The sequence below is a fragment of the Meriones unguiculatus genome, chromosome 9 (assembly GCF_030254825.1).
Source record: "Meriones unguiculatus strain TT.TT164.6M chromosome 9, Bangor_MerUng_6.1, whole genome shotgun sequence".
NCBI classification, from domain to species: Eukaryota; Metazoa; Chordata; class Mammalia; order Rodentia; family Muridae; genus Meriones; species Meriones unguiculatus.
Window position 1 is genome coordinate 8,355,231 of NC_083357.1, and position 22,554 is coordinate 8,377,784.

Below are 22,554 nucleotides of genomic sequence, written 5' to 3' on the forward strand. Positions count from 1 at the left end.
ACCCCGCCTCCGTGGGCGGGTCCCGGGGAGTCTTAACGCGCCCGCCTGCAGCGCCCGGCCTCCGCCACTGCCTGTCGCCGCCTGAGCTCTGCGTCCCGGTCCTCTGCGTCCCCGCCCGGCCGCGCCATGGAAGGTTATCACAAGCCGGACCAGCAGAAGCTGCAAGCCCTGAAGGACACGGCCAATCGCCTGCGCATCAGCTCCATCCAGGCCACCACCGCGGCGGGCTCGGGGTAAGCGCGCGCTTCTGGCGGGGCGGGGAGCCGGGTCCCGCGGCCTCCCCCCCTCCCCCCGGCTCTGTGTCGCGCAGCACCGTGTCGCCACGAGGGCGGCGGCGGGGGCGCGGTCAGATGGCGGCGCTTCCCGCTGCTCCGGGGCGGCCGGGGCCGGCGCGCGGGCCTCGGTCTCACGAGCGCCTCCAGCCGGCCCGGGCTCCCCGGCCCCGCGGCACCCGGGCGCGCCTGCCGGCTCCGCGGCTGCACGCCACCATGGCTGCTGGCGGGAGCGCCCGGCGCACGTGTGGGCCCAGCCCCGTCCGTCCGCCTGTTGGCTCCACCGGCTTGCAGATGGGGGGACTGAGGTTCCGGCGAGGGCCGGGATTCCAGCCCTTGTACTGTAAGCGGGGAACCTGGGCAGAGCCCACCGTTTTGCTGGGGCCCACCCTTCCACGCTGCTGCTCTCCTCGACACTTGTTCCTGTTATCTCTGGGTTGGGGTCCTGCGTTGGATCTCGGGGCGCTGCTCCCGGGTGGGGGTGGGGGTGGGGGTGGAGATGAGTCTTGGAACAACCCGGGCAGGGAAGGCTAGACCAGACCCGAGACAGGAGCTTGGAAGGAGGCTGGGGGAAGGAGGTTGGCAAACCCTGCGGAACGAAGGGACGAGGCCCACGAGGAAAGGAAAGTCCTGGAGGAATGGTGCTTACACACTGGTTTCAGGAAATTCTGAGGTCTCTGTTGGGCCTGGTGTGAGACCATTGAGACAGAGGTGTGGGCTTCGTGGAATGGTTTTGGGGACGGCAGGGAAGATTCAGGAGCCCAAAGAAGCTGCGAGCTTGGAACAAAGACCAGGCTTCTGGCCAGTTCCATATAGGACGTATTAAAGGAGTGCATTCATCTGGCCTTTTACTTAGCTAGGTTTACTTCTTACCCCTCATGCCTTTAAGACAGGAGGTTCTCACAGGGTTTGGACCCGCAGCCCTTTGCCACTGTACTTCCCATGCATACTTTGGACCTGTTATCGCTCTTGGGTTTAGATCGTTGCCTGCAGTTTTGGGTGTTCCCTGCCCAAGTAAAGACTTGAGTTCCTTTCATCACTGCCCTCTCCTTAGCTTAGCGCAGAGTAGGTCTTCACATCCTTTATTGCTTGCTGTCCGCTGGCCCCTTACGACTGCCTTCAAGTGTGAAGCGTAGCCAGAGAGGCGGAGCAGTTGACTAACTGGTACCTGAGGGCAGCTGAGCGATCGATCTACAAAGCTGGGTAGGCATGCAGGCCTCGCCAGGATCTGGGAGCAGCTAAGCGGGTATTCCTGAGGTGACACAGAAACCTTGATTTGCGTTCCGATAATCAGTTAACACGTGAAGACATTGAAATGCCGCTTGTGGAGTGATTTGCCCAGACTGGTAAGCAGGGCTGCCTGGCATGGGGCTGGCCTATAAGAAAGGTCTCTTGAACACGTGGGCAACATGAGGCTGGAGGATGAAGGAGCAGGGCAAAGTCAAGTGTGGCTTAGGGAGAAATTAAGCGACGTTTCCAGCCGTGAAGGGCCTTACTGCCAAAGCAGCGGTCTGCAGGGGAAGAGTTTGAAATGAAAGGTTACAGTGTAAACACTGGAATTTACATTGTAGCCTTAGACATTCACTGAAGTCTGAATGTATCCAGGTGCAAAATGGAAGAGGGGGGTATGCCGAAGACCGTGAATGTGTTTGCTTTCGAGTTCCAGGCTATATTTCAGATACAGGAATCTTGTGTTTTAGAAGGAAGTAACATTGCTTCTCAACCCCTGTCACAAGAGTGATTTTGAAATGTGTGTGCAAGGAGTGTATGCATGTACAGAAAGACCTCAGACAGGAGTGTGTTTTGGCTCCTGTGTGTCTATTTGGAGACAGACTCACTGCAGTGAGAGGGTTCCATCAAGTGATGGCAGACGCCGTGCTGAATTTCTGACCCAGTCAGTTGCACACAGCTGAACTGATCACCCAATCAATATGTCCCATCTTCTGGGACAATTTGGGATCTGGTAGAGAAACTTTGGTCCAGCCTACCCACTGAGGCTGGACATCCTATCAGTTAGGATGCAGGTCGCTGGCTTCAGGATGGCAAGATGTCCCGACTGGACAGCCTTCCTGTATTGCATCATCGGCTCTTGGCACCCTGGCCTCTGAGTGGACAGAACACCCACAGGGGCCTTTCTATTGAGGCAGCACCCACAGTGGACAGGCTGTCCAAGGGGTCATCTTCCACAGGAGGAGGCAGCTGCGGCAAGGGTCCAGCTCACCCAAGCTTTAACAAAAGGAAGGCCATTGAAGTCAATGGCCTTGTCAGAGCGGCCAGGTTGCTGAGGCTGGTTGTAAAAGTTCTCGGCCCTCACTTTGCATGGCTGGATTGTATTAGCCAAATGGACTCAAGTGTCATCTAGGGTGCACCAGAGTCAGGCCTGGTTTAAAGGGAGGGGTTAGTCTGTGTTTTGGGAGGGTAGGACCCACACCTGGCTTGTGAGCATAGGAGACGGGTCTAATCCATCTCTGCTGTGAACAGATCCTGCCTTTCTCAGAGCCTCAGTTTCTTCAAAGAATGGATAGTCTTTTTTTCTTTTCATCACTATAACAAGATACATGAGGCAGTCTACAGAGAAAAGCTTTTTGTTATTTTGTTTTTCAAAACAAGGTTTCTCTCTGTAGCCCTGGCTGTCCTGGAACTCACTTTGTAGACCAGACTGGCCTTGAACTCTCAGAGATGCTTCTGCTTCCCAAGTGCTGGGATTAAAGGCGTGTGCCACCACTGCAGGACCCTTACCTACCCGCCCTGAAAAGTTTTTTATTTTGTCTATTTTGATTGGTTTGTTGTTTTGTTGTTTTAGAATTCTTTGTGTACGTGAGTGTTTTGCCTGTGTATGTGTGTGTACATGCCTAATGCCTGTGAACCTCAGAAGAGGGCACTGGAGTTAGAGATGGTTGTGAGCCATCATGTGGGTGCTAGGAACTGCACTTAGGTCCCCCCCCAAGAGCGACCGCTGCTTTTAACCCCTGAGTCTGCTTTCTAGCCCAAAGAAAAGGCTGTTCGTGATTTGGGGGTTTTTTGTTCTTGTTTTGTTTTGTTTGGGTTTTTGTTTTGTTTTGTTTTGCTTTTGGTTTGTTGTTGTTTAAACTTACAGTTTTTAAATGGAAGAAGCCCAAATAGCATGTGCGGGTGAGGCTCATGGTGGGAATATGTATGAGAGGAAGAAACAAAGCCAAACAGGAAGTCAGAGAGCAAGCGGGACCTCACAAACCACAGTCCCTTCAGAAAGCATGACTCCCGTTCACCTGACCCTACAGGCTTCCACAGTTTACCTCTTCAGTTTACCAAAATGCGTAAATAGCATCCAAACCCTGGCTTTCAAATCAGGTCTGTTAGGAGTGAGGCTCAGGTTTCAGTGAGAGCAGGCCCTGGAGTCCCACCCCTGCTATTGAAGTGGTTGGGATTTTTCCCGGTCCCCAGTACGAGCATTCAGATCAAATGTGCGGAGGACCCTCTCAGGGCTAGTTAGCCCTTTCAAGCAGAATCAGCTTTTTTGAGCAAACAAGGGTTTTCAAGGGCTGGCTTCTCCTTTCAGCCTGCCTCAGGCTGGCTGACTCCTGCCCTTGCCTGGCTCCGACTGAGGCAAGAGACTGAGGCAAGAGCACAGCGGTTGAGATTGCCCCAAGCAGCAGCATTTCTCAATTGAGGGTGAGGACACCTGGCAGCTCGTGGACAACTGGGCTCTTTGCCTGGGTGACCTCTGAATCAGCGGAGCTAACGGCCAGTACTGCCTAAAGCTGGGGACAAGGGCTGGGCACTAGAGGAGGGCTGCTTGCGGTGACCTCGAGGCTTCCTGTGAACCGAGCTGGCCTCTAGACTTGGCCTGGCATCTCCAGAGCCTGGTCTCACAGAATCAGGAGCACTTCTCTTCCCTAGGTGTCCCGAACACCCCTGCCGCAGGGCATCAGGACAGAGCTGGGGGTTTCATCCACGAATGGGAAGGAAAGTGATGGCTGAAGGCTGTACAGCTTGTCTGGGAAGTGCAGACACCTGAGAACTGCCTCCACCGGGGTTTCCCAGGACTGCCTTCCTCCTTCCACACACAGATCTGTAACAGCTCTGTGGAGGGGGCACGTGGCAGGGTGAAAGGATTTTAATGTACCAGAGAGTGGACCCAGGGCCAGGCAAGTACCCTGCCACTGAATTGTATTCTCAGATAGTTCTGGGATTTTTTTTTTTTTAATCCATATAGTCATCAAAATTAGTGAATTTGTCACTTCTAATTTTAGGGCATTTCCCAGCCTCCAAAAGACCTCTCCTGCCCATCTGCAGTTTCTTTTCATCCTCTTTCCACATGGGGTCCGATTTTCTGTCTCTGTACATTTAAGTCTTCTGGATATTTTCTCATAATGCAGTTGGACAGAATGAGGTCTTTTGGATCTGGCTTCTTTCACATGGTATAATATGCAGATTTGTCCATGATTTTTCATGCTTCATTTCTTTTCATAGCTCACTATTCCCTTGTATGTCACAGATTTTGCTTATTCATTCACTAGTTTCCTTTACCATCTTGCTTTTGGCCTAGCCCTGCTGATGGAAGCCACTGGGTCTCTGGACAGGTCACTTGGCTTCTGGGGACACTCCCAGCCTCAAAATGAGGAGCACCTTATAATAGTTGTTACTGATGTTATCACAGATCAACTCTATTATATATATATATGTCAGAAGAGGCAAAATTGGGACAAAGAAATGGTCTGAAGGTCCAGGGTCAGGTTTGTTCTGGGTGGGAATCAGATCAATGTTTTAGAGACTTCCATCCGACAGCCTGAATTTATTTAGAAACAAGGTTTGGCCTGGAACTCACTATATAGAACAAGCTGTCCTTGAACTCACGGGAAACCCTATTGTCGGCAAGTGCTGAGATTACAGGTGTGTACTACCACACCCAAATTACCAAACACAGGGTGGGAGAGAGATAGGTGCATTAAAAACTTTGTGCAAGCATGAGGACCTGAGATCAGGTCCCCAGCGCACCTGGAATCCCAGCTCTGTTAGGTCCCCAGGGGCTCACTGGCCAGCCTGTCCAACCAGTTGGTGAGCTGCAGGTTCAATGATAAGATGGGAAGCGATAAAAAGGCGATTTCTTTGTCACTTCCTTTATCTCCCATTATCCCAGAAAAACACCCTGAATGTGCCTTTATTCTGTTGTTTTCTTTATAATGTGTATAAATTACATGTGTATACATTCAGAAACAACATGGTCCTCTCTGTTTTGTCTCTGGTGTGCTTTTTTCTTTTTCACGAGCTATGTTTGTGAGGTAGCACTGACCATTGGGTAAAGGACAGGTAACCCATTGCTACTGCTGTGTAGAACTGTATTTCATCCATCTATTCTGTTGGAGCATGCAAGGATTGGTTCCAGATTACTGTTTAATATGGGAACATTCCTGTTTGTTCCTTGGGGTACATTTGACACGTATGTTTGAATTCCTATGTATGTTCCTATATATTAGCTGGGTCTTGGAATATGCCTATCTCTGACACATTCGTTCTGTGTGGCTAAGTGGCTCCGGTTTTCTGGGCAACTTACATTTCCCCAGAGCCTTTTCTGCTTCAGATCTATTTACGTTCGGTAGATCAGAATATTTACCATATACTTGTGCCTTGAGTTCTATTTAAAGCAACAGCATTGGTTTCACATGCACTTAATCCCAGCATTTGGGATGCCGAGGCAGGCAGATCTCTGAGTTCAAGGCCAGACAGAGAAACACACACAAACAAAAACAGGGTCTTACTCCGGCTTAGCCTAGGCTTTGAAATTGCAATCTGCCCCAGCCTCCTGAGTGCTAGGGTTACAGGCATATGCTGCCAGGCCTTGCTCTAACAACTCTGTTTGATATTGCTCTTCTCATCTGTGCAGTGGTGGTGTACATCTTTCTAGCACTCTGGAGGCAGGCAGATCTCTGTGTTTGAGGCCAGCCTTGTCTGCACAGTGAGTTCCAGGACAACCGCGGTTACACAGAGAAAGTCTGTCCAGTCAGAAGTTGGCTAGATTTTCAGTCTCTCTCAACTCCTTGACCACCCTGGCGAGCTGACTTTTGGGCTGGAAGTGTAGTGTGGTACCAGAAAGCTTGCTTTGCCCGGCAGCCTTGGGTCCGATATTCAGCACTGCCCCTGCCAAAAACAATAATTTAGAAAGAACCAGCTCTTGGCTCTAGTTCTTTACATTATGTATCTGCTTACTATTTCATGATTTCCTGGGGTTTTTTGTTTGTTTGTTTGTTTGTTTGCTTGCTTGCTTGCTTGTTTGTTTTGGTTTTTTATGTATGTGGATTTTCACATGCAGTGCTGACAGAGGCCAGAAGAGGGCGTCAGATCCCCTGGTCCTCGAGTTGCAGGTGATTGTCAGCCTCCATTGTGGGTGCTGGGAACTGATCCTGGATCTCTTGGAAATGCCGTCAGTGCTCTCAAGCTCTGAGCCATCTCTCTAGACCTTGCTTTATGTTTAATCTTTTTTTCTGGGCTTGAGTGTTAGCTCCTACCTTATAAGCATTAGCACCCAAGAACAGTCAGAACCCTGGTAAAGAAGCTGGGCGTGGTGGGATGCGCTCATAACCCTGTACAGGTGGATTGTGGGGCTCACTGGCTTAATTGGTGAGTCCCAGGCCAATGAGACCGTCTCAAAAATCAGCCACGGTGGATGGCGCCTGAGGAAAGACCATCAAGGCTCTACATACGCATGCACACATGTACACCTGAATACATGCCACACAGATCTTTTTTCTTTCTTCTGCCCTCTTGAGCTCAGTCCCCCTGAACTTGAGCAGCCTGATCTTAGCCGCTGTTTCCAGCAACGCTTTGGGTACTTCTGTAGATTTTAAACAATGGAGATGCCACAGTGAGGCAGAGCAGGTGTTTGGCCCCTCTGGTTCATTCACCGAGAAACCTTGAGGCCCCTTGGAGGACCCTCTCCTGCAGGCTTGGAAACCGTCACCAGGAGTGAGTGACACAGGGATGGACGCTGTCCTGATGAGGAGGCCAAGGATGCTTGTTTGTGATCTGGAGAGGGCACTGTGTGGGAGAAGGGGGTGCCTGGAGAAACATTTCTTGGACCCGGCTCAAAACTGCACAGCTCCTGGGTAGACTGCACTGATTGAGATTGCAAATGGCCTCTTTTAACAAGCAGCCAAGTCTATTTGTAATTCCTGTGCAGCACAAAGTAGATGGAAGGGTAAATACCTCCAGCCCTCATCTGCTCAGCCTGCATCTCCAGGGCCATGCGTAGCACCTGCAGGCGTCTGGCTCAGGCAGCCTGGACTGCAGGGGGAGGTCAGTCTTTGAAGCCACAGGCTCCTATGCTCCTGACTCCACAGCTGTTCTGGGAATTTGGGGCTCAGTGGCCATGTCTCCTCGGTGCTCAGCAGCACTTTACAGTTTACAGCAAACATTCAGTCTTTGGCTCATTTTTCTCTCTTGCATGGAGTGACTTGGAGAGTCCTGGCCAGTAGGTGAGTAGTTGAGGGCCCTGACAGGTTTGGCACCTTGTGCCAATAGCCACTAGTGGCAACTGCCAGTTTGCCTTTGCACTAGCTTTCATGGGGTTCCCCAGGCACCTCTCCACGGCATCTCATTGATAAAGAAGTGTGGTTCCAGGGAGATGAGTCCTACGCCCCACGTGATGCAGCCCACATCTCCCACTCAGAGGGCACATAGGGTTTTCCTATGGGTATGAAGACTCCGTCAGCAGCTGGCCAGATGTGTTTGCAGGTATCCTCTTCAGGGGCCTAGTAAGGAGAGCTTCAGTCCACTTATCAACGAGGGAGACTTCTCCCCCTCCTCTGCGTCTCCTCTGCGTGAGCCTGGGCATTCCTCTGGCACAGGCATCACTGTGCCATACCATTTCTCTGAGAGTCCTTCTTGGTTTTGGCCATGCAAGAGTTTCACGTGTGGTCGATAGGCAGAGGCCCTGCTCTTCTCTTGCGTCTCTTCTGGGCGCTTCCTTCCCCATTGGGGCTTCCTCATAACAGCCACGGCATTTTTATTGTGTTCATTTTTTTTTTTAAGTTTCTCTTTAGCTGTGTGTATGGGTATGTGACTATGAGTGAAGGTGACCGTGGAGGCCAGAAGGGGCCAGAATCCCCGGCACTAGGATTACAAGCAGCTACCGGTGTGGGTGCGGGGATCAGAACTTATATCTTCTGCAGGAGTAACATGAGCCCCTTTTTTTGTTGTTGTTGTTGTTGTTGTTGTTTTTCAAGACAGGGTTTCTCTGTGTTGCCTCGGCTGTCCTGGACTCACTTTGTAGACCAGGCTGTCCTCGAACTCACAGAGGGATCCACCTGCTTGTGCCTCCCAGAGTGCTGGGGTTACAGGTGGCAGCACCACGCCCATTTGCTGTGTGAGCTCTTACCTGCTGAGCTTAGGGATGGGACTGTGCTCAGAGGGGGGAGGGCAGCTGGTCTGGGGTGTTCTGCAGCTGGAGTTGGTGCTGGGAGCAAGGGGTTAGGGTCCCTGTGAGGCAGGCAAGAGTTTCTTGTTTACATGTCCTCACCTCCCTCTTTTCAGGTGTAGTGTCTTTCCCCCATGACCAGGAGTCCGTAGAGATGGTTAAGTATGAGGCTGTTGTGTGTTGAGTGTGGGAACTAAACCAGCATGGGCAGTTCTGGATTCCTTTACTAACGTGCCTACGCTGAGAGCAATTCACACCTAACCCGGTGAACCCCAGAGGGGAGGAGGCCGCTGGTGTGACTTCCACCCAGGGTTGCATGTGCCCTTGGGCTTGGTATTGGCATGTCTTAGTGAAGCGTCTCCAACAGCAGCATCAGGGCTGAGCCGAACTGCATGTGGGGAGGCAGACTCCGGGCCATGAACTGCAGCCTCCAGGGTAGGACCCGGTTAATCAGGTGATTCTGTGAGATGCGAACTAATCTGTTCTCAAGGATATAATCCTGTGCTTTCTAAACCCATTCAGTTACCAAAACAGGATCCTACCACCCCACACCTGGAAGGGCAGCTTCTTGCCTTCACCAGCCCCACCTCTGCGCCAGGCCACAGGCACAAGGGGTTTTTACTGTGATAGATAGCCTTTGTGGAAGGTGAGCTTGTGTGTTGCCTGGTTCTGAGAGCTAGCTTTCAGAGTGTCCATTCAAAACACAACCAGAAGACTAAAGTCCAATGTTTCAGGGTTCTAAACCTTCCCTTACCCCTCTGCCCATAGCCCCAAGGGACCCAGGTCTAGGCAGGGTGCTCCCCGGAAGCAGGTGGGTTCTGGGCCTTCTCCTTAAGGCGTAGCTCCTTGACCAGTTGTAGTGGTACCAGCCCTCCTCATTAGATCCCTCTAGGAACTGCTAGGTAGGAATTAAGCTCTACCCCCAAAGTGGGTACTCTCCAGAAGGTGTGGCAGATGCTGGTACCCACTAGCCACTCACTCCAGATCCTGAGCCATCAACAGTAACCCCAGACCATGTTTCTAAGGAGTGGGAGCACATACCTGAGGCATTCCCAGGCCCCAGGCACATGCTAGAGTGGATGCTGTAGGTTAGTTTAGTGCCACCATGCTTACGTCTGTCTCCTCCCCTTGGCCACAGCCACCCCACATCATGCTGCAGTGCTGCCGAGATCATGGCTGTCTTGTTTTTCCATACCATGCGCTACAAGGCCCTGGATCCCCGAAACCCTCACAACGATCGCTTTGTGCTCTCCAAGGTAAGGACCCTGCTGCCAGCCACACCTACCTGGGCTGGGGCCTGTGAGGACCCTGGAACTCTGGGGGGTCTGGAAGGAGTCTAAGCCCTGCCTACCCTTCCCCACCTCCCTGTCCTCCTCCCTCCTTTATGCCTTGTGCAGATGGAAGCCCTCCCTGTCTTCCCTCTTCTGGCAAAAATCAAAGCCACAAACCATACCACAGTTGCCCGAAATCCACCTGTCCCCTGGCTTCGCTCAGCAGCTTCTGGCTTCCCGAGGAAGGCTATGAGGCTCAGAAGCCTGTCCAAGCATGTCCCATGCCAGCAGCAGGGATTAGGGTGACAGGCTGCCTGCTAGAGTTTTGGACTCCTCTAGCTGCACAGCTGTGTCCCCTGCATCTGTCATGGTGCCTACCCACTTTTGGCTGTGGGAACTTTGGGCTGAAAACTAAGAGTCTGGAGAGGGATGAAAGGAGAGAAGTGGCCTTCGCTGGCTTCATCTGAAATGGATATCCTGGTTGGCCAGCTTAGCCAGGCCCCGGAGCTCCGTGTGCAGTGGGCTGACCTCCTTGTGTACCTTCCCACAGGGCCATGCAGCTCCCATCCTATATGCAGTCTGGGCTGAAGCTGGCTTCCTGCCCGAGGCAGAGCTGCTGAACCTAAGGAAGATCAGCTCCGACTTGGATGGGCATCCTGTCCCTGTAAGTTGCCTGACAGAGAGCCTCCTGGACCTTGCCTCATCTTCCTTTCCTAGGCACAGGGGTGAGGGTGAGGCAGAGGAGCCGACTATGATGAAGAGGGAGAGATTCAGTATGGGAGCACATTGTACTCATGCCAGCGCAGGGGTGAATCCCTGAGTACTGACCAAGAGCCCCGACCCACGGGTGGGTGGTGCCACTGAATCCCCAGGTGGGGTGAGTTGGAAACAGCTTTTGGCTGGCCCCTGGAATAACAGTGGCTCTCTCTTGTGACAGAAACAAGCCTTCACAGATGTGGCCACTGGCTCCCTGGGCCAGGGTCTGGGAGCTGCCTGTGGGATGGCATACACGGGCAAATACTTCGACAAAGCCAGGTAACCTCTGCCCCCTGCCCCTGCCCTTGACGACTCCAAGAGGGGGTCCCCGGTGGCTCACCCCACCCACGTTGCCCTGGCTCCTCTTCTTGCCTGTCTGAGGCTAAGTAAAATGAACAAGTGCCATCTTCTGCCCTCGAACCCCTGAAGATGGCGACGTGGCCAGCACCCTTTTCAAATGGGACAGACTCAGAGGACAGAAGGGAACCACTTAGAGTCTGGCTGTCTGGTCGGGTTTGCTCCTGAGTATGTGGTGCTAGCACACACCCTCAGTCTAGTGTCAGAGGTGCCTGCCTCCCCACCCCCATGTCTGACAGGGCACCAGGAAGCCTGGCCTGGGCTCCGGGGTCGTCAAGTCGTCTCCGGAGGGCTAGTAAGGAAACTGCGGTGGGTGGCTACAGCCTGGTAGGTAGGCTAGCTATACTGGCACCAGCTGGTTTGTAGAACTCTCAGTGCCCTAGGGACAGATTTCAGCCACATGATCTGCTGTGGACGGGTTGTGTTTAGAAGCAGAGTGTACAGGCTTCCAGGAACCTGACAACTTCTAGTCCACCATGTGGGAGCAGACTGAATGCTAGCTTTCACTTGGCTAAGCCCTTTCGAGATGGGAGGGGTGTGCAGATGCAGAAACTAGAGTGAATACTCACCCACGTCCTCTGGTCTTGCTTTGAGTGGCCAGAGGGCACATCCCTAGTCTCCAGGTTTCCTGTGGGCAAAGAGCTTCCTAGGAGGGCTGGAGGGGACTGGCCTAAAGCCAGCGACACGCCATTTTCCTGAAGACGAGCCCTGCAGAAGAGTGGCCGCAGCCAGGTCCCTCTGAGGGCAGGCGGCTGCAGGAAGCCTGACTACCTGCCTGCGCCCTGGGGAGCTCCTGCTGTTCTAGGAAGTTCCCTGGGCGTGGGGGACTTAGTTCAGTCTCTGAGAGCCCAGAGCTGTCAGGACCCAGCCTTCGTCCAGGGTCACCGGCATCACAGCTTTCGTTACAGTTCCTGGCTGAGCTTTAGCGCTGGTGTAGCTACACCCAGAAATGATTCACTCTGGGGTATCTCAGGGAATGAGGTGTATACTTAAGAACATTCTATCTGGCCTAGAACCAGAGATGTGAGTTAATTATTCCCTACAGTTGCTTGAAATAATTCCCTGTGAAAGCTCATTTCCTGACCTCATCATAATAGAACAAGCCAATGTAGGGAGAAGGGCTTTCACAGGTTCCCAGAGACTGTGGTGGCTTAGAGCCAGAGCTAGCTGAGGCCTGCGCCCTCAGACAGAACTGGAGGTGGGGGAGGCACACTGACCTGACAGGACACCAAGAGATTATCAGGCCCAGCCAGGCACCCAGAGGTAGCATGCTGATAGAGTCCAAGTGGGTTGCTGGCATTTGCTCTCTGCATGCTCTTTAAAAGTTTTTTGTTTTGTTTTTAAGTACATTTATTTCTCAACAATGATAAAATTAAAAACAAAAGAGGAAAAAGGAAGAAAAAAAAGTTTTTCAGTGTTTTGAAATTCCTGGTATGTTACTCTTTGAGAGTCAAGGACAATAAATCAGTGTCCCAGGGTTTTCTCTGGACAGACATAAATACAGGTGTTACATTAGGATACCCCTCCCCATCTTTTTGACCCAATAGGACCAGCCTTGGCTCTGATCTTGAGGCACAGGGCTATGCTGTAATTTAGCTGCATTCTAACTTTCTGGAAGTGAAGTGGGCGTGGGACACAGCCATTCCCAACATCATCCCTAGCTCTGGAGATCAAGATCCCTACATGCCTGCCTCTCTGGCTCCTACCATGGAGGTCCTTTTGGGGAGCTGCTATGTCAGGCTAGAGCTCCTCTGGGTGTTTGGGCCCTTGGTAACCTGCAGGGAGAGAAAAGACAGCTTGAGGAAAGACAAGTTTCAGGACAGCACGTGTCTAAAATATGGGCCCTCCTGGCCAAGGGTACCAGCGTCCCCACTTAGCTAACACCTCCCAAGAGAAGCCCCAGGCAGGGAAACACGAAGGGAGCTCTCTGGCCTGGGCCTGCGAAGTGCTGAGTCATGCAGATGACGGTGGTGGGAGGGCCTTTCTCAGGAGTAGCTGGAGGGTGTCTGTGGCTTCTGTGAGCCTGGCCAGGCAGAGCCACACAGCTGGACACTAGGTATCGTGGGAAGGTCTCCCACCCCCTTCCTAACATCTCTTCTGTGTGCCTTTCTACATAGCAAGGAGCTGACAGGCCAGGATACAATTAGACATGCAACCTCTAGACAAGTCCTTTGACTCATCCAAATGTTTGCTTGTTCTCTGTGGATTTGGGGACTTCATCAGCTCAGGGCCCAGCAGCAGCCATGGGCAGGCCAATAATGGAGACAGTTATTCTTGGCTGCTGCTACCTCACCTCCAGACCCTCACCTCTCCTGGGGCTAGTGGGTCTCTGAACCAGTCCCCTGCCTCCAGCCCCACCTCTCTTCACCCTACCCTGTCATGGGGCCAACAGAACTTCTGCTGCCTGAGTGATGTACCCTGATTTGATACTTTTACCTTGACCCTTACCCTGAGGAGACCACACTTGCCTGTGTTTAGGCAGGGAGAAAGCTCCACTGGAGAAAAGCCCCAGGCAAGTCTTGGGACATCAAGAGAGTCTGTCTGTGAAGCATCTGGTCCCTATGCTGAGCCGCTGTGCCTGTTCTTCCCCCAGGTGTAAGGAGCCTGGTTCCCAAGGTCCCATCAACCAAGTCCATGCTGGGGGACTTGCCTCTCAAGCCCATTCAGCCATTCTTTCTTGTTTTCCTTTTGTCCCAACAGCCCCAACTCTGTTTCTTATTGGCCAGATGCCCATCATCTCAGCAGCGAACCCTGTGGCTCCTGGCAGGCTTCCGGGGTGGGCTGGCCGTTAAGGTCCTGCTGACCTTCCCATGGCTGCATGTCTGCACAATCGGTTTTCTGGGAAGGGTGGTACCCTCTTCCAGAGAAGAGGGACAAATCATCTCTCCTGCTTTCTGTCCACAGCTACCGAGTCTATTGCATGCTGGGAGATGGGGAGATGTCTGAGGGCTCTGTCTGGGAGGCCATGGCCTTTGCTGGAATTTACAAGCTGGACAACCTCGTTGCCATTTTTGACATCAACCGTCTGGGCCAGAGTGACCCAGCCCCACTGCAGCACCAGGTGGACATCTACCAGAAGCGCTGCGAAGCTTTTGGGTATGTGTGAGGCTGTGGCCTGAGAAGGAGTCTTTTAAAAAGCACGTTTATTTACATGATTACATAGCTTACCATCTAGATATTAATCTAGATGGGAAAGAAGGATGCACAGGTGTGTGTGTAGGCTCTGTCAGTGAGGCTGAAGGACATGAAGCAAAGGTAAACATGATATGGCTTTTCAACCCCAGCCAGCCTAGAGAGTAGGAACAGGCTTCCTTTCCTAGTGAAATAGTGTCAGGGTTTCTGAACTTCCTACTTGAGCCTTTAGTGACAGTTGCAAACCTGGGAAGGTAGGTGCCAGCCTGAGGGCCCCTCACCTCAGCATTTCCCATCAGCCCCAAAGATAAAATGCTCTAGAGCTGGGGTCTCTGAGGTGCCACAGTGGCTGAGGGAGATGTGGAGGGCAGGGCCACAGGCAGGGAAACAAGCTAGGCTGGAGAAATGCAGGGCTTGAGAGCCCTGGGTGAGGCATCATGGTTGCCCTATGTAAGGAATCTATGCCTGGGATTGTTGGTGAGAACATCCGTTGAGGTTGTCTTGACTGTACAAAGGGAGAAGATAGGGGTTAGGGATATTCTTTCTGTTGAGTAGATAAGGAAATAGCCACAAGGTGCCTTCAGGATCTCCCCAAGATCATAGTCTGGGAACTTGATTTTAACTCCCTAATGTCTATGTCTGTAATTTGTACCTGTGGCCAGATTCCTTGAAACCTCACACAACTTGCTTTGTAACCTTGGACAAGTTTGAGCGTGTGTGTGTGTGTGTGTGTGTTTTGTGTTTTGTGTTTTGCTGAAGATGGAAGCGGGGCCTCATATGTGTTTGGAAAACACTAATAATCAATGTGCTACTTCTTTGGTCTACTGCCTTCTTTATTAATATGCCCAAAGAAGCGGTGGTGAGGTCATAGCTCAGTGGTAAAGCCCTTGCCTGATATGTACAAGGTCCTGGCTTCAGTCCCTAACATGGGTGGGATGTCTGGGTCCACAGACCTGCACCAGTTCCTGACAGATATTAGGTAACACACGATTAAGTGGTGTCAGCATCTGTGGTCAGGTGTATCCTCCAAACGAACACTGAGCCAAACGTTTTATGAATCTAATAACAAATGGGTCCTAAACCCAGTGCATTGTCTGCAAAACAGCTCTCAGGAGGAAATGAGTGGATCAGGATGAAAGAGGCAGGGCATGAGCTAAGCTCTGAACTTATTTGGAAGGAGGGAAATTAAAACTACCCAAAGGAAGTCAAGTAAAGTGGGGGAAGCAAGCCAGTGCAGATTGGAAACAGCAGCGTCTTAGACTTTCCAGCTGGAGGTCAGCCTGGGATGGATGGCACGCAGGCTCCCTAATGCTGGACCACATCTTCCCCTGCGGGCTTCTCAGGGTATCCGGCACCTGGCTGCCCCTCACCCTGTGCTACCTCTGTCCCCAGCTGGCATACCATCATCGTGGATGGACACAGCGTGGAGGAGCTGTGCAAGGCCTTCGGTCAGGCCAAGCACCAACCAACAGCCATCATCGCCAAGACCTACAAGGGCCGTGGGATCACAGGTTTGTGTGTGAGCTGCCCCACCCCCACAGTGACCCTTGTGCCTGGAAAAATGCCTGCCCTTGGCTGTTCCCTAAAGTGACTGGTCTCAACTGAGCCATATGAACAGGCAGAAGGTTTCCTGACTGAAAAAGCCTCTCCGTACCCTACCTTGGTGTAAAATGTCACTTAATGGAGTGTCTCGGCCAGCTCCAGCCGTATGCCCTGGGTGGCAGTGTAGCATAGCATTGTACAGCCCAGGAGCCCCTGGGAAGACCCGAATTTCCCCCCAAGGAAGCAGTGCAATGGAGTAGTGCGTGGCAGAGGCCCTCACCAGTCCCCAGACGGAGGTTCTCTGAGAGTGACATCCGGCAACACCAGGAGGTGAACTCCAGATTCCCAAGGCCTCATTTAACCCTTTTTTTTTTTTTTTAAAGATGGAAAAATCAGGCTATAAGTGATCAGAGATAATGAGAAAATTCACCCCAGTTCAAGTGGTTGCAATAAAAAAAAAAAAAAAGACAGAAAGTAGGCTCAGGAATGTGTGGTGCCCTGCACCCCAGCTCGTGGGTGGTGGAGGCAGAAGAGCGCAAGATGACCCTCAGCTCCCTAATGGGTTACCTGAGACTGTGTCTCAAAAAGGAGAAAAGGGCAAGTAGGATGGTGTGGGGGGTGAGGGTGCTTGCAGCCACACCTGATGATTTGAGTTAATCCCTGGAACCCATGTGGAGGTTTGGGTGTACCTCAGCTGTGTGCTGCTGCCTGGGAGAGTTGGTCTCTTTCTGGATCTCCTTTGGCCACAGTGACCTATGGTAACCTCAACATGTCAGATAAACATGGAAATACTTTCTCTCCCTTTTGGTCTTCAGCTTCACCTTCTAGCATAGCTTCTTCCCAACTCCCCCCCAAAAACTGAGTCTGAGTTCTCCAGCGGACTTTTCTGCATGCGCTGTAGAGACTGGGGGCCTGCAGGGACAGTGACAAAGGGGACACATCTGCCCACACAAAGTTCCTCTCCCATTCGTCTGAGCCATTTCCCTGAGTGGTCACCATGGAGGAGTCTGTGAGCCTCCTTTTCTGTCCCTAATGGCGCCTGGTTCTTGTCTGTGAGCTACCAGGGTGATTTTCCTCTGGGCATTTTTGTCTGACTGTCTGTCTTTTTCTCCTGTCATATCTACAGGGATTGAGGACAAGGAGTCGTGGCATGGGAAGCCCCTCCCCAAAAACATGGCTGATCAGATTATCCAGGAGATTTACAGCCAGATTCAGAGCAAAAAGAAGATCCTGGCCACTCCCCCTCAGGAGGATGCTCCTTCAGTAGACATTGCCAACATCCGCATGCCCACCCCACCCACCTACAAAGTCGGGGACAAGGTACTTCTGTGAACTGGCTGGAACTGGAGTTGGGGAGGGGGCTGTTCTTTGGCTTCCCAAGGTCTACTAGGCCAAGATGTGGCTTCTGGGGGGCAGAGAAAGGGAGTCTGGGCTCTCTGTCTCCTCCCTGATGGGGAGTTATATGCTAGAGAGGCCAGGGTATACAATAAGCTTCTAGTTGAAACATGTGCAGAGTTCAAAGCCAGCCTCAAGGACTGGCAAAGCTAGGCAGTGCTGTGTTGACCTGAAGCCTTTCCCTGAGTCAACCACTTGGTGCAGCCAGTATCCAAGCCTTGTGGCTCCCAGGCCCTTGCCTTCCCTTGTGTTGGCAGTTCCAGGTGTTACTGGGCTTATTTTCTCTCTCCCTTTGTGTGTGTGTGTTGTTTTCAGTTTCTTGACACCAAGTTTCACTGTAGCCCAAGCTGGCCTCAAAAGTTCAACATACTCTTGCTTTGATTCCCTAACGCTGCTGGGGTTACAAGCATGTGCTCCGACCATGCCCTACCTCTGCTCTCATTTTCATTGTCCCTCAGAAGCTTAAAAGTCCCCAGGAGTAGCCAGGCACAGTGGTGCATGCCTGTAACCCCAGCACGCTGGGAGGAAGTGTGAATCTAGGCCAGCCTTGTCTACAAAGTGAGTCCAGGATAGTCAAGTCTGCACAGAGAAACCTTGTCTGCACATGCCTCAATGGTACTCAGGGCCTTTTTCCTCCCCATAGATAGCTACCAGGAAGGCCTATGGACAGGCCCTCGCCAAGCTGGGCCATGCCAGTGACCGCATCATCGCCCTGGATGGGGACACCAAAAATTCTACCTTCTCAGAGATCTTCAAAAAGGAGCACCCAGACCGTTTCATTGAGTGCTACATTGCCGAGCAAAATATGGTGAGTTCTAGGGTAGGCTGGGGGCACAGCCAGCCACAGCTGCAGGACCGCCATGATGGGGTAGCAGCAAGCTGAAGCCATCTTCCTCCCTTGGGCAGCCGTATTGGTAGCACCATCGTATTGGCAGTGCCTGGTGCCGCCTTGGGTATAGAACCTCTCTTTTTTTTTTTTTTTTTTTTAAGATGGGTTCTCTTGTAACCCAGCATGCTTTAGATTTCAGTATGTAGCTAAGGCTAGCTTGAATTTTTGATCCCGCTATACCCAGAGTGCTGGGGTTATAGACTGCCACCATACCTGGTGTCAGAGGGAAATGATTTTTTTTTCTGTTTTTTTTTGGGGGGAAATGATTATTTCAAGTCAAACAGATTTCAGAGTCCACAGGTACACTGGCGCCCCTCGTGAGAGTTAGCATGTTAGCTCACAGGCTCTTCACTCCCCAGAGTGTTCTTGGGGGTGTTCTGGGCTCCCTGCTCCTTCAGGCTGACCTGCCCCTCCCATCCTCAGGTGAGCATTGCTGTCGGCTGTGCCACACGTAACAGGACAGTGCCCTTCTGCAGCACTTTCGCGGCCTTCTTCACTCGGGCCTTCGACCAGATCCGCATGGCAGCCATCTCTGAGAGCAACATCAACCTCTGTGGCTCACACTGTGGCGTGTCCATTGGTGAGTTTAGGCCGGGTGCCAGCACCAACGCCTTCCGTGCCTTAGAACAGGGATGTGGGAGGAGCCTGGGTGCCGCTCTCTCACCAGCTTCTCTCCAATGCTGCAGGGGAAGATGGACCCTCTCAGATGGCCCTGGAAGACCTGGCTATGTTCCGGTCGATCCCCGTGTCTACGGTCTTTTACCCAAGCGATGGAGTAGCAACAGAGAAGGCGGTGGAATTAGCAGCCAATACGAAGGTTAGTCATGCGGCTGCTCTTTTTAAAGCTAGCTCTTCCATAGAAGAGGAAGAAGAGGAGGCCAGCACAGGCAAAGCTGGTCACTGACTACCCCAAGAGGCATTTCCAGACCTTGTGCCTGGTATTTGTAATGGCTTACATGAGATGGGGAAGAAAGAACCATTCTTACTGTGTGTGTCATGGCAGACATGGCCAGTTGCTCAGCACACTGCCATTTGACCACTGAAGACGTCTGCCCTCCTTGAGTTGAAGAACAGATCAAGAACTGCCCTGCCACAGACCGGCGTATAGAGTTTCCTGCTTATCGCCTGAGAGCAGGGGCCAGCCCTACTGAGAGGCCAGGCTAGTGTGTGTTCTAGAAGTTGTTTCCAGTCTGAGTTAGCTAAGCTGTGGATGCTTCAGATATGTTCAGAGGTGCCAGATACAGGGTGAGGAACAAGCCCTCCCTGCTGTAGTGGCCAGGACACAGCAACTGGGCCCAGTTTCTAGTTGACTGATAGCTGGAAGAGGCTTGTATCCAGGAAGAGTGGCCTCTAGAAAACTCCACCCTCTCAGGTCTAAGAGCTGACCTCCTTCTCAGTTTATCTGTTCCATTCTCAGGGCATCTGCTTCATCCGGACCAGCCGACCAGAAAATGCCATCATCTACAGCAACAATGAGGATTTCCAGGTTGGCCAAGCCAAGGTCAGTGCCCTTCATGTCTGAAAGGGACTCGAGTCGAACACCCTGCCGCTACTCCCATCACTGACTCCCCCCTAGTCCCCGATTCTCACTGTCCCCACGTCGCCCCCAGGTGGTTCTGAAGAGCAAGGATGACCAGGTGACAGTGATCGGGGCCGGAGTCACTCTGCATGAAGCCTTGGCTGCTGCAGAGATGCTGAAGAAAGGTAAGGGGAAGGGGGCGGGGGAGTCACAGCCTGAGCACCGCCTATAGAATCTCTAGCTAAGTGCTGATGATAGTAACTGAAGCCACCCTTTGAGCCATGATGCCAAGTCCAGGAAGATACAAAGTTCCAGGAGTTGTGATGATAGTCCCTACCATATGACCCCAGTGTATCAGATCAGACGCCTTGGAATCTGCCAGTGAATCTGAAATCATAGCTCAGCTGGGCACTAGTTAGATGAATTATTTGCCATCGTTGTGACTCAGTTTCCACATCTGTAAACTGGTACTTAACTTTTATGGCTATCCTGAGGGCTTAGGTGTCACTTGGCATTAATACTATTATAAGTATAATGTAATGTTAGCTAATGCTAATGTAGGGACGGACATTTAGTCTCCTCTCAGTATGATCACCAGGTGTGCCATATCTCAAGCTGTGAGCACCAGGAAGCAAAGGGTAATAGCTTGGTCATGTGCACAGTGGCCTGTGCAATGTGGAGGCGAACAGGACTGAGGCTTTAGCAAGACAGGCTTGAGAGGTTGAGAAAGCCGTGCCCAGGCAGGGCATCCACGCAGCTGGGCATGGTGAGCTCCTAGCTTTTCTTCTGAGAAGGCCACTGGCTACAGATTTTCTCCCCATACCCCGTACACCTTCACCTTAGATCAGACATCTGAAGCCCTCTGTTTATTTTCAAAAGCATAGGTAGATAAGAGCCCCATCCTTCCACTCTGTCCTTGAAGGGGCCACAGGGCACACAACTGACCACGATCTCTCCCAGAGGTGATTGGCAAGCAAAGGTTCACAGTGAGAACCAGTGGACAGACAGCTAGTCCCCCAAAGAGCAGTTCTTCCTAGGCCCAAGGCATCCTATTCAGGAAGAGGGGTCATTGAAGTTCTGTCATGGGGGAAAGCACAGCACCTCATCTACCATGCCCTCTTCTTCCCTCGCAGAGAAGATTTCCATTCGGGTGCTGGACCCCTTCACCATCAAGCCCCTGGACAGAAAGCTCATCCTTGACAGCGCCCGAGCAACCAAAGGCAGGATCCTCACGGTGGAGGATCACTACTATGAAGGTAACAGGGGCCAGACTGGGTAGGAAAGGCTAGAATGTGGCAGGGACCAGGGAGCCAAGGGTAGGCGTGACTTTGAATTCCTCTGAGGACAGCCTGCTTTGCCACGCAGAGCGCTGGCAGCGGTGTGTGGGGCCGAGCCAGCCAGCAGCTGTGACTTAGATGGGTCTCTAAGCCAAAGCCAAAAGCCTCAGAAGAGGCCAAGTCTCAGCTGTAGTGGTTGATATAGGGCTCTGGGTTTTCTGGCTACAGCTGAACTCCTAGGACTCGGGTAAAGGAGGTAAGAAGACTGGACAGAAGCAAATAGGTAAAGCAGTGCTGTCCTTTTAGTCCTTAACAAGCATCTTCTCCAAGCACACACCACTTTTTTCTTACAGAAGCCCCCCAAAAAAAGATGAGTTAGACTCCTAGGTCAAGTGCACAACCGGTGGGAATCAAGCTGACCTCTGCCCATACCATATATGTGTGCACATGTACATTAAATGAGAAATAGATGTTTAGAATATTAAAGGAGCCGGGAAGGGAGCAGTCTTCTAGAGGACCTTTGTTCAGTCCCTAGCAGCAGCTCATAACCATCTGTAACTCCCCGCATCCTCTTCTGGCCTCTGAGGGCACGGAGCATGCATGTGGTTCACAGACATGCAGGCAAAACACTCATACACATTTTAAAATTTTATTACACAAAGCTAAATGTCATGGCAACGTCCCTTTAAATCCCAGCACCCAGAAGGCAGAGATGGGTGACTGAATTCAAGGCCACTTTGATCTACATAGGGAGTTCTGGGTGTAGGGCTGAGTTGGTAGAGTCTTTGGCTAGTGTGCATGAAACTGTGGGTTCAATCCCTGGCACCACATAAAATCAGGCGGGCGGCTTATACTTGTAGTCCCAACACTCTGGAGGTAGAATTGAAAGATTCAGACGTTCAAGGTCAGGCTAGACTCTGGTTAGCTTGAGATCTTCGTGGTCTCTGGCCCAGGGATGAGACTCTGACTTTCCTTTGCTCAGGTGGCATAGGTGAAGCAGTGTCTGCCGCTGTGGTGGGTGAGCCTGGAGTCACCGTCACGCGCCTGGCTGTTGGCCAAGTACCACGAAGTGGGAAACCAGCGGAGCTGCTGAAGCTGTTTGGTATTGACAAGGACGCCATCGTGCAAGCTGTGAAGGGCCTTGTCACCAAGGGCTAGGGAGGCCATGGGGTGCCGGGTGGGAGAGCTACACATTCCTGGGAGGGTCTGGCAAGGTGCTCAAAGGTCTACTAAGAGGAGAGGTAAATATATGTTTTGAGAAAAATTAATCGTGAGACTTTTCTCTTTGATGTGAACACATCCAGTGCCAAGTGGGAAGAATGGGGGGAAGACAGCAGGCACTCAGCCTGGGGTCGGGATCTGGGTGTCTTCGGGAGGCCCCTTCCCCAGTCCGGCCTCTACAAAGCCACAGATGCTCCCTCCCAGCCACAGCCAGGGGGTTCACACTCTACCCTGCCTTTTAGCCAGACTAGGGTCAAGTCCCTCCCCTCACCAGTGTGCTCCAAAGAAGGCTGTGGGCTTCCCTCATGGCTTAGAAACTTTCCTGGATCCTTCGTAGCCTCCTCATGTCCCCCAAGGTCCCGGCACTCTATTGTCAGAGCTTGGAGTAGATAGATTTGTTTGTTTTGTCTTCATCTTTTTGGGGTGTCCGTGTTAAGTTCCCCAGAAAATCCTCAGCACCCCTAATGAGGAGGAGGCACATACGGGGAGCTGTGCCCCTTGAGTCTGGACAAACCACTGGTGAGCTGCTTG

The 22,554-nt window shown here is 52.1% G+C and overlaps 1 protein-coding gene across 1 annotated transcript; it reads left to right on the forward strand.

Annotated features, from left to right (window-relative positions):
- Tkt (transketolase) lies at positions 1–22,070 on the forward strand. Its single transcript, XM_021635208.2, has 14 exons — positions 1–233; positions 9,803–9,920; positions 10,486–10,599; positions 10,873–10,970; positions 13,953–14,144; positions 15,573–15,691; positions 16,849–17,042; positions 17,761–17,925; positions 18,430–18,586; positions 18,693–18,823; positions 19,424–19,507; positions 19,617–19,710; positions 20,659–20,781; positions 21,785–22,070. The coding sequence occupies exons 1-14, from the start codon at positions 127–129 to the stop codon at positions 21,958–21,960; spliced, it is 1,872 nt and encodes a 623-aa protein (XP_021490883.1). The 5' UTR covers positions 1–126; the 3' UTR covers positions 21,961–22,070.
- Positions 22,071–22,554: the final 484 nt, after the last annotated feature.

Coding starts and splice junctions, on each gene's coding strand:
- Tkt (XM_021635208.2), top strand. CDS start 127: ATGGAAGGTTATCACAAGCCGGACCAGCAGAAGCTGCAAGCCCTGAAG. Junction 15,692..16,848: donor CAAGGGCCGTGGGATCACAG/GTTTGTGTGTGA, acceptor TCATATCTACAG/GGATTGAGGACAAGGAGTCG. Junction 17,043..17,760: donor CCTACAAAGTCGGGGACAAG/GTACTTCTGTGA, acceptor TCCTCCCCATAG/ATAGCTACCAGGAAGGCCTA.